Genomic DNA, 12,329 nt, shown 5'->3' with positions numbered 1-12,329 from the left:
CGTTGTGATGTGGTCCTCAGCTGCTAAGAAAGTCCTCATCATTGAACTAACCGTGCCATGGGAGGAGGGAATACCAGTAGCACATGAGTTCAAACGGTCAAAGTACAGCGACCTGACAGAGGACTGCAAGGGGGGAGGCTGGTCTGCGTCCATTCACTCCGTGGAGATCGGATGCAGGGGCTTCGTAGGAGGTTCTGTGACCCGGCTCCTGTGTGCGGCGGGAATGACCGGTTGCAGCCTGAGGAGAGCCATTAAGGAGTTGGCAGAGGAGGCAGAGAAGGCAAGTTTCTGGATGTGGCTATGAAGGAGGGACAACACTTGGGGCGCAACACCCCATTGAGGTCAGTTGCAGGGAGTGGCGCGGGGAGACGTCCCCGCTTAGCCACTGCCCCCCCACCGCGAGGTGTCCTGGCTTGGGGGCGAAACATCAGTGAACGGTGGCACCAGCTGACGACCCTGCAGCTGACCTCGAAGTGCACTGGAGGAGGTGCGACAGGCAGAGATGCCAAGCAGTTAGGTCTGTACTTATTAATTTTATATATATATATATACACACACACACACACACACACACACACACACACACACACACACACACACACACACACACACACACACACACACACACACACACACACGCACACACACACACACACACATACACACACTTACACACACACTCACACACACACACACACACACGTAACTATTCATATATTTTATATGTATACATATATGTGTCTGTACATACTATATTAATATGGTCGCTATATAGTTAATATAATGGATATATAATGAATATAATTTATATATTAAGAGTATGTGAAAGTTTGACTCCTACCTTGTTTACTTCTGTGACGACCTTCTTAAAGTTTTGTAATCGATCAGAAATATCAAGCAGCTAAAATGCGCCAAACATGGATAAGTGTGGAGAGAGTGTTTCACATTTTTCCCATCATGCAATCTAATGGATTTAAATGGCTGTAATTTAGAATTTTGTTATGGTGTTTGGACGTTTTTCGTAATATCAACAATGTTCAGTGAGCAGGTTTTGTTATGTGACAATGTGTGTTGACCGTTATGTTAATTGCATTATCATTATAATTTTTTTTTTTTTTTGCATCATGACTAGGGAAGGTTGTTAGGATTGTGTCGTATAGGAAATGCTGTGCTGTTATTTCAAAGTACTTTCAAGGGTCATTGATTGGATTTAATCACATTGTCCACAAGATGGCAGCAAATATGCAGCCTCATATTTAAGATTAATTTGAAAGCACTCCGCAGTGCGATGCTTTGTTGAACTCGTGATGTCTGGCGGGCCCAGTTTGGACACGCCTGGACTAGAGGCAGTGTGTGATATTACAAAGATGGTGCCAGGATGACTACTCGGGGTGTTTTACCCTCATATGTGCAGTAGTAGAAGACGTTGAGGGCCTCCACTGCCGCAGGACCTCTCTGCTTGTAACCGAAGATCAGGTCGATCCATTCGTTAAGGTGCGCTGACACGTGCTCAGATTCCTGTCAGAGCATCACACAATCAAAGTTTATTTGTAGCCATTAATCACAAGTTCCTCAAAGGGCTTCACAAACCACAACGACATCCGCTGATCCGAACCTATATCCAGGCAAGGAAAAACTCCAAAAGCCCATTTCATTACCCTTACAAAAAGATGTACAGTAGTGTATTTAGGGATGGGCACCTTCTGTATTTTGACAGGTAACCGACCCAAGATTCAAATAAGATCAAACGGTACCATATTTTGATACATTTGTTGGACGTCACGTCATGTCCGGTTCCAGACCCTCAAGCAAACACGTGTATTTGTAGTGGGCAGTCTCTTAGTAATGTTGCACAATTGCGTGACAACAAAGCAAAGCATGCCTGATAGAAAGCACCCAAAAGTAAGAGGCCACTTTTCAAAATGCGCTAGCTCTATGCTAATTTAAATTGGATAGCCATTACCATGTAACTGATTAGCGTTAGCAATTTTACATGGTGATTTCATCACTTCCAAATGTGGTCATCAAAACTACTACAGCTGCTGCCTGCACTTCTTTACCTATACAAGATATCTCCTATTTGTCAAAGAATGTACACAAAGTTTGGATTTTTGTCAGGGATATATTTTCTGTCATCCTCATGTCTATCCATTTCTGTCGCGTTATTTGATTGAATCACGGAACATGAAAATCGCGGCGCTCCTTTAATGAGCCCCTGCTCCAAGAGTTGCGGACGGAGGCTTGTCAAGCGACTCCATCGCTACAGTAATAATAAAAATAACAATAAAAATGGATTTATAGACACTCAAAGCGCTTTACAGAGAACTGAGAACTCATCATTCGATCACTCCACATTCATGCCTTGAAGGTGGTAAGTTAGATTTGTAGCCACAGCTGGCCTGGCTTAGACTCACGGTGGTTCTGGACTTATGTGGTCTCGACGCTGCAAAAAGGCAGAAATGTACCTTAAAGACGCCTCTTTTCGCGTGAAAAATGCTTCACATATAACTGTGTTTTTTTTCACCATCAGAGTCTGCGAGATAATCAACCAATCAATCAATCAAAGTTCATTTATATAGCCCTTAGTCACAAATGCCTCACAGGGCTTCAAAAACCACAACAACATCCTCAGATCTAAACCCACATCCGGGCAAGAAAAAAAAAAATCTAAAATATTTATAGAGTAAGGTTATAGTCACGGCCATGTGAGCGCCACAGTGAAAGCAGCTGAGCAGACTGGAGAACAACTTTTACAAGAACTTAAATAAATGCCCTCTCAGGTATCAAAACATCCCTGTAGATAACTGACAATAAGAGTCACTTTTATTCTTAAATGTATTCAAAAAAATTGGCCACCAGCAAAAAAGGAACTTTTCTCATGCAGGGTAAACGTACTGGTGCTTGATCTGTGATTACTACTAATTATTGATTTCGTCAAATACTAAATACTGGAATCATATGTGTATATATAGTATCTGCTGATGTCGTTCTGATACCAAAAAAGGCTGATACCAATAAAAAACTGCTGATATCGATATATGTCAAAATGCCAGATATTGGCGCCGATAATCGGTCGATCTCTATTCCCAGGTACCAGGAATTAGTACAGTATCGATTCAAATGTGAATTGGTACTCATCCCTAATCCCATATATATAAAAGCGCTATATAAATCTAATCCATTATTATTAATATTACTTTCTATAAGTCATACTTATTAGTCTTAAATAAATGCTAAAACTATCCATCCATCCATTTTCTACCGCTTGTCCCTTTTGGGGTCGAAGAGTATTGTTTTTGGGTCGCGACATAAATTGCTTTCGACACCTAAACTTAACCTAGCCATAGCCGGTAATCCCATAGAACAGGTAGACAAAGCAAAATTGCTGGGCATTTCCCTAGATGGTCAACGATCATGGACCGAGCATAAAAATACAATAGTTAGCAAAATGGGTCGCGGTATAGCAGTCACAAGAAAGTCTTCTTCCTATGTATCCAGGGTCAAGTTTGTGAATCATTAATTTTGTGTCTCTCGGATTATAGCTCAATACAAATCTTGTTAAATAAGAGATTGCTCAGAAGAGAGCTGCTGGACTTGCTCTGGCCTGTTCTATTAGAACTAACATTGATAAGATGCACTCCAGCCTCTCAAGCTCACTATAAAGCAAAGGATTTCTTCAGGTTTGGCCACACTTTTTTGTTGTGTTACCAACTCAAAATTTCCCGCATTTTTGTTTGACCAGATCGACTATTGCATTGATGCACATAATTACAATACAAGATACGCTGTTAACGGTAATGTTGTCATACCTTGTTCAAAAACAAACACAATGGAAAAAAACTGTCATTTATAGAGCCTTTGCTTATTGCAGGGGTGTCAAACTTGTTTTTATTGAGGGCCACATCGCAGTAATGGCTGCATTTATAGGGCCACTTTTTTAAAATTAACTAAAATTATGCATGCGGGCAATAACCTGTGATTAATCATCAAAAAAATAAAAAATAATTTGACAGCATTGATATAAATGTGTACCAGTATTCACCTCATATTATTACATTATTGCCTATGCACTTGATTTTTTCATGTACAAACCCTGTTTCCATATGAGTTGGGAAATTGTGTTAGATGTAAATATAAACGGAATATAATGATTTGCAAATCATTTTCAACCCATATTCAGTTGAATATGCTACAAAGACAACATATTTGATGTTCAAACTGATAAACATTTTTTGTTGTTGCAAATAATCATTAACTTTAGAATTTGATGCCAGCAACACGTGACAATGCAGTTGGGAAAGGTGGCAATAAATACTGATAAAGTTGAGGAATGCTCATCAAACACTTATTTGGAACATCCCACAAGTGAACAGGCAAATTGGGAACAGGTGGGTGCCATGATTGGGTATAAAAGTAGATTCCATGAAATGCTCAGTCATTCACAAACAAGGATGGGGCGAGGGTCATCACTTTGTCAACAAATGTGTGAGCAAATTGTTGAACAGTTTAAGAAAAACCTTTCTCAACCAGCTATTGCAAGGAATTTAGGGATTTCACCATCTACGGACCGTAATATCATCAAAGGGTTCAGAGAATCTGGAGAAATCACTGCACGTAAGCAGCTAAGCCCGTGACCTTCGATCCCTCAGGCTGTACTGCATCAACAAGCGACATCAGTGTGTAAAGGATATCACCACATGGGCTCAGGAACACTTCAGAAACCCACTGTCAGTAACTACAGTTGGTCGCTACATCTGTAAGTGCAAGTTAAAACTCTCCTATGCAAGGCGAAACCCGTTTATCAACAACACCCAGAAACGCCGTCGGCTTCGCTGGGCCTGAGCTCATCTAAGATGGACTGATACAAAGTGGAAAAGTGTTCTGTGGTCTGACGAGTCCACATTTCAAATTGTTTTTGGAAACTGTGGACGTCGTGTCCTCCGGAACAAAGAGGAAAAGAACCATCCGGATTATTATAGGCGCAAAGTTGAAAAGCCAGCATCTGTGATGGTATGGGGGTGTATTAGTGCCCAAGACATGGGTAACTTACACATCTGTGAAGGCGCCATTAATGCTGAAAGGTACATACAGGTTTTGGAGCAACATATGTTGCCATCCAAGCAACGTTATCATGGACGCCCCTGCTTATTTCAGCAAGCCACGTGTTACATCAACGTGGCTTCATAGTAAAAGAGTTTGTACAAATTAATGATACATCATACATAAAGGTGACAAGCAAATATTCAACTGTTTATTTTTATCTTTACTAACCTATTTTTGTAAAACACGATATAATAATGTAATATTTGGCATGAATAGCTAATAACATTTAAAATATGTATTTTTTCCCTGTCAAAATAGAAATAATTATTTTCATTTAGTAAAAAAAAAAAAAAAAAGTATTTTATTAACACACACTTTTCCCAAGCTTTCGCGGGCCACATACAATGATGTGGCGGGCCAGATCTGGTCCCTGGGCCTTGAGTTTGACACCTGTGGCTTATTGGAATAATATACCACTCGATATCATATATAAAGTGACCACAGTCCAGACAATAACATTAAACTAAATTATTTTGTGTTATTTCATGTGTTATTTAGATTTTTCATGTTGATTAATGCAATGTTATCCTTTTTATACATACATTGATAGTGATCAATTATATTGTGAACTCATGTAGAATCTTTTATTAGTATTTTTTTTAAATTTTTTTAAACAGTTTCATATTACGTAATGTTTTGTGTAGACCCCAGTAAGTTGACTGCCATGGCATCAGCGAATGGGGATTTTCAAAAAAACAAGAAAATACTCCTGTGACATGCAGGTAAATGTACCCGTGGAACACGCCGAAAGGTCTACACTGGCAATATGCAATAAATAGCAAAGAGCAGGAGAAGTGGAGCGGAATCTCACCAGGGCTTTGCGGTGTTTGCAGATAAAGTCCTCAGGAGACGTGGCCCATTTAGGGAGAATGACATCATTTATTCTTTCTTTGGTTATCTGCCTGCGTCCAAGGTCAAAGCCTGAGTGAGTGACAACAGGGCACAAAAGGAGCGGAGTTAACCCGATGTGCATAACAACTTGTGTTCGAACCGTAGCAAGCCTCACCATTATGGTTCTCAAGAAACTCAGGGAAGTAAAAGAACTCCGGGATGAGCTCCTTGACATCATTGGGGTTGTCCATGAGGGTCTGCCACGTTGCCGGAATGGAGTGGAACTGGCGGTCGGCACAGTCGAACCTGAGCGCAGCGAGACATGAGAAATGTGTAGGAATATCCGACCCATTTTAGGCTGAAGGTTAAAACACTCTGCTTACCGTCCACTCTGTAGCTGGATGTGCAGGGAGGTGAAGGGCTCCACTCGGATGAGGTAGTGCATCACCCCGGCGGCGCTGGAATAGTGGGTGCCATAATGGAACTTGTCTGTGGTACCTGTTGGGTCCTCAAAGCTGTCATACCTGGCAGACATGGAGCCCATAAAGAGGATTGTTATGGACGGCAAAGCGCTTCAAAATACTGTATGTTTTTCATCTGAAACGTACCTTTCTCGAACTGCCTTGGCGTTGCGGTTGTTCTGTACTGCCACTGGCTTTGACAAGTCCCTAAACACCCGTGGATCCGAAAGGTCCAGCTTTTCTGACGTGTAGTCAGCCAGAACCCAGGGAAACTGACAACAGGGGTACACGGCAGAAAGAGTTCAACCGCGGTAGCTCATAGTGGCAGATCCTTCTGTTTAGTGGTTCAACGCACCACTGGGTACTGTGCCAGGTCGTTGTACGTTCTCCCCGCAATTGTGTTGAGTTGCATCAGGTAGTCAAAGTTGGAAATCTCCCGATTCACCCATTTCTGTGCACATTTTGACCCAAAAAGCATGAAAAGCGATTACAGTGGAATCTCGATTTAGGGCTGGGCGACATGGCCTTTTTTTAATATCTCGATATTTTTAGGCCATATCGCGATACACGATATATATCTCAATATTTTGCCTTAGCCTTGAATTAACACTTGATGCATATAATCACAGCAGTATGATGATTCTGTGTCTACATTAAAACATTCTTGTTCATACTGCATTAATATATGCTCATTTTAAACTTTCAGACAGAGAAGGAAATCACAACTAAGTCAATTTACCAAAACTGTATTTATTAAACTGTTATTAAGCAGTGGCACAAACATTCATGTCATTTCCAAAACAGAAAGTGCAAGATTGTCAGAGACATTTTAAAACTAGCTATTAGTGCACTTTTGTGCATGATGTCACTAAGATGACTTATCAAAACAATACTAAATTAAAGTGCACTTTTTGTACAGAATGCTACTACAATAGTTTAAAACATGATGTCACACAAGATATTTCAATTAGTGTCAAATAAAAATGAGCTGCATAATAGGAAATCTAATAGTGTTCGTCCTTTGCTATGTGGTAGGTTCCTGCAGACTTTTTGATTGATTGAAACTTTTATTACTAGATTGCACAGTTCAGTACATATTCCGTACAATTGACCACTAAATGGTAACACCCGAATAAGTTTTTCAATTTCTTTAAGTCGGGGTCCACGTAATCAATCATGGATCTGGAAATGTTTCATCTGGAAATGTTTGCCTCTGCATTTTGATGGTGTGGGCGTGTGGCACCGAACGGAGATGTTGACATGCGGAGTAAGCACTCTTCATTCTCTAGCACGTGACTTTTCAAATGATGCTACATCTTAGCAGTAATGCTACTTTTTGTAGAAATGCTTTTGCCCCACACTTGACAAATTACGGTTGTCTGTTCGACATATTCCCACTTGAAGCCAAACCACCGCCAGATGATGGACCCCCTGCTGTTTTTCTTGGGAATTAATTCTTCCTTCATTTGTTACCAGATTCGCACCTTCTTTCTCTCGTATTACCACTCGCATCACAGCTAACGTTACCCATGCCGCTACCTCTCTGCTGCGCGAGGGCGTATACGTATGTGACGTATGTAAGAAGGTGCGCTTGTCTGTCTGTGAGAAGGAGAGACAAGACGGACTGGGAAGAGCCTGTAGTGTAATGCCCGCAGCTAAAAGCAACTGCGTGAGAACGTATACTCCAATATCACGATATAGTCATTTTCTATATCGCACAGAGACAAACCCGCGATATATCGCGTATATCGATATATCGCCCAGCCCTACCTCGATTAACGAACCCCTCTTTTTGCAAACTTTTCGATTTACAGACTTTTAGATCGAGCCAAATATACCTCTGTGTGCAAACCATTTCTCGGTGTATGACCGCTTCATTCATTTATTCATTTTGTGTGCCGCTAGAAGCTTCAGGGCGCAGCCATTTTGGAGACGTCACTTCCTGTGCAGTACACTACACATAGGCGCAGCCATTTTGGAGAGGCGGAGCCCTTTATGTCACATCCTTTACTTACTTGGTTGCCACTTCTCAGTGCTTCAGTGTGTGTTTCTTTTCTCGCCATTCACCATTTTTTGTCTATTTTCAACAAACCAGCCTGGAAAGATGAAGGGAATCGCCGTGGACTTAGACTTAGAGGGGTGCGGGGAACCCCGGAAAAAGAGGACTCTCCTTCCAAGCAGTAACACACTGATCTTACTCCCTGGCCCCTACTCTCTCTGCCTCCTCTCCCTTCTCCGCCTTGTGCTTCTGCCTTCTCTCCTCTTACACGACCCAAACATTCACTGACAGCAAGGTAAGAATCATTTTACTTTTTATCTTATTATTTTAGCTACATGGTTGTTAACGTTTTTGAGAGAACAAAAGGGACTTTAGTCTGTGTGCGTTGACAGTTCAACTTGCCGTTGTTTTAGAATAATTAAATATGTATGTATATATGTATATATGCATGTATACATATATATACGCTGTATACACATATATATGTACCGGTACATATATACTGTATGTATAAAAATGATGTCTAAACTAGTGAAGCTGTATTTGAATTTTAATTGTATTAACATTTTATTTAAGAAACATATACACTACCGTTCAAAAGTTTGGGGTCACCCAAACAATTTTGTGGAATAGCCTTAATTTCTAAGAACAAGAATAGACTGTCGAGTTTCAGATGAAAGTTGTCTTTTTCTGGCCATTTTGAGCGTTTAATTGACCCCACAAATGTGATGCTCCAGAAACTCAATCTGCTCAAAGGAAGGTCAGTTTTGTAGCTTATGTAACGAGCTAAACTGTTTTCAGATGTGTGAACATGATTGCACAAGGGTTTTCTAATCATCAATTAGCCTTCTGAGCCAATGAGCAAACACATTGTACCATTAGAACACTGGAGTGATAGTTGCTGGAAATGGGCCTCTATACACCTATGTAGATATTGCACCAAAAACCAGACATTTGCAGCTAGAATAGTCCATCCATCCATCCATTTTCTACCGCTTATTCCCTTCGGGGTCGCGGGGGGCGCTGGAGCCTATCTCAGCTACAATCGGGCGGAAGGCGGGGTACACCCTGGACAAGTCGCCACCTCATCGCAGAGCTAGAATAGTCATTTACCACATTAGCAATGTATAGAGTGTATTTCTTTAAAGTTAAGACTAGTTTAAAGTTATCTTCATTGAAAAGTACAGTGCTTTTCCTTCAAAAATAAGGACATTTCAATGTGACCCCAAACTTTTGAACGGTAGTGTATATGTATACATATATATATATATATATATATATATATATATATATATATATATATATATATATATATGTATGTATGTATGTATGTATGTATGTATGTATGTATATATATATATATATACAAGCCTTTCGATTTATGAACCATGTTCAAGAACCAGTTAGGTCCGTAAATTGAGTTTCCACTGTATCTACACAAGCTTGATGATGAAGCAGATTTTAACTAATGGGAACTCTCCACCGTAGTTTCTTACCTGTGTAAGTCCGGAGGCCTTCAGGATCTCCTGTGGAGAACGTGTTCCGAACAGACTGAGGGATCGCAGCACCAACATTCGGTTATACACCTTATTTCTTGCCTGCCAGTTGGAAAACACTTGTAAGTTTTCACCTATTAGGAAGCAAGCATTGGACACAAGACAACCGATATGATTGTAATGACCTCTTTCTTGAAGTTGAGAAAATAGTTGGTTTGGTCAATGAGGAAGATTTCCAAAGCGGAGCGTCGCAGGTTGTATCGCCGCAGGTGGACCTCACGGATCTGGCTCAGAGGCCATTTGAAGTCGTGGCCAACACCTTCGGGAAACACAAAAGCAAATTCATCAGCAGTTCTATTATATCACGTAATCTTGCTGTTCGAATAAAGTTATGTCAAATTAATCTATTTCAGTGTTTCTTAAACATTGTTGGGCCGCCAAAAATATATATATTATTATTATTATTATTATTATTATTAATTTAGTTTATTTTAGCACAGCGTAAATTTATGTACATTTATTTTTCATCAGTTTTTTGCCTAAGTTTGGATAATAATCTTTGCAATTAACACATGCTTTTATATCATTTGACAAGGTTTATCTTGTTCAACTATAAGTAGGTTAGATATAATTATTGAATACGATTACAATCAAGAGTAAGATTACTAATTCAGTATTGATATTTGAATGGGCCCTGGGCACCTCTGTAGTAGAGGAGTCGGGCCCTGAGGTCAAAAAGTTTAATAACCTGTGATCTATTTTAAAATAACTAACTTTTGTCAAGATGGTCTTATTTTTGACCAGGAAATTTGGTATGGGTCAAATAAAACGTTTTGATGATGATATCGATGCGGAAGCGTACAGTAATCCCTCACCAATTAATTGTTTTCCCATTTTCAAAAGCATATTTTATGTATGTATAAATAAATGAAGTCTTATTTATGTCTTACATGAATTACAATATATTATTTGCCCTATTATGTATTACAATGTTGTGGTGATCACAATGTAAATTCACCAAGCGGGACTTACATTTCCCGGTAAAGGGGAACTTCTGTTTCCATGCCGATGGAACCTTTGTTTACATATTTTCGTTGTGGCTTGTACAGCCCTTTGAGACACTTGTGATTTAGGGCTATATAAATAAACATTGATTGATTGATATTTTTAATGTTAAGTAGAGAGCAAAACTGACACATCTCCACATTGGCGAGCCTTTGAAGTGAGCAATGTCGAACGACCACAGCGAGAAAACGATGGTGTTGCCTAATGCGCAATGACGCTTTGAGGATACTCCAGCTACCAGCAAGTAGAACGCACTCAAGGTTACAATATTGGGTAAAACCGGTGTAAAGGTGACTATATAAAGGGGGCAGTATAGCGTAGTGCAGGGGTCCCCAAACTTTTTGACTCGGGGGCCGCATTGGGTTAAAACAATTTGGCCGGGGGCCGGGCTGTGTATACTGTATATATATATATATATATATATATATATATATATATATATATATATATATATATATATATATATATATATACATATATATATATATATATATATATATTATATATATACATATATATATATATATACATATATATATATATATATATATATATATATATATATATATATATATATATATATATATATATATAGATTCTTGGGGTCACGATTCGATTCAAAATCGATTTTTTTTTTTTCAATTCAACACGATTCTCGATTCAAAAACGATTTTTTTCCCGATTCAAAACGATTCTATATTCATTCAATACATAGGATTTCAGCAAGATCTACCCCAGTCTGCTGACATGCAAGCAGAGTAGTAGATTTTTGTAAAAAGCTTTTATAATTGTAAAGGACAATGTTTTATCAACTGATTGCAATAATGTAAATTTGTTTTAACTATTAAATGAACCAAAAATATGACTTATTTTATCTGTGTGAAAATATTGGACACAGTGTGTTGTCAAGCTTATGAGATGCGATGCAAGTGTAAGCCACTGTGACACTATTGTTCATTTATTTTTATTTTTACAAATGTTTAATGATAACGTCAATGAGGGATTTGTAATCACTGATATGTTGAAATTGTAACTAATATTGATACTGTTGTTGATAATATTCATTTTTGTTTCACTACTTTTGGATTGTTCTGTGTCGTGTTTGTGTCTCCTCTCAATTGCTCTGTTTATTGCAGTTCTGAATGTTGCTTGGTCGGGTTTGGTTTTGGAATTGGATTGCATTGTTATGGTATTGCTGTGTATTGTTTTGTTGGATTGATTAATTTAAAAAAAAACAAAAAAAAAAAACAAAACAAAAAACGATTTTTTAAAAATGGGAATCGATTCTGAATTGCACAACGTGAGAATCGCGATTCGAATTCGAATCGATTTTTTCCCACACCCCTAATATATATATATACATATATATATATA

At 39.0% G+C, this 12,329-nt stretch overlaps 1 protein-coding gene across 1 annotated transcript in view; it reads right to left on the bottom strand.

Moving 5' to 3' along the window:
* Nucleotides 1–12,329, bottom strand: part of nbeal1 (neurobeachin-like 1) — a 117,789-nt gene that overhangs the window by 25,054 nt on the left and 80,406 nt on the right. Inside the window, 8 exon segments of the mRNA XM_062058685.1 lie at nucleotides 1,401–1,518; nucleotides 5,915–6,024; nucleotides 6,110–6,240; nucleotides 6,318–6,458; nucleotides 6,543–6,667; nucleotides 6,751–6,846; nucleotides 9,891–9,992; nucleotides 10,076–10,209. Of these exon segments, the coding sequence (XP_061914669.1) occupies nucleotides 1,401–1,518; nucleotides 5,915–6,024; nucleotides 6,110–6,240; nucleotides 6,318–6,458; nucleotides 6,543–6,667; nucleotides 6,751–6,846; nucleotides 9,891–9,992; nucleotides 10,076–10,209 (957 nt within the window).

Source organism: Entelurus aequoreus, linkage group LG01, assembly GCF_033978785.1.
Source record: "Entelurus aequoreus isolate RoL-2023_Sb linkage group LG01, RoL_Eaeq_v1.1, whole genome shotgun sequence".
NCBI classification, from domain to species: Eukaryota; Metazoa; Chordata; class Actinopteri; order Syngnathiformes; family Syngnathidae; genus Entelurus; species Entelurus aequoreus.
Note: the sequence above shows the minus strand (reverse complement) of the source record. Positions and strands in the feature narration are given on the sequence as shown.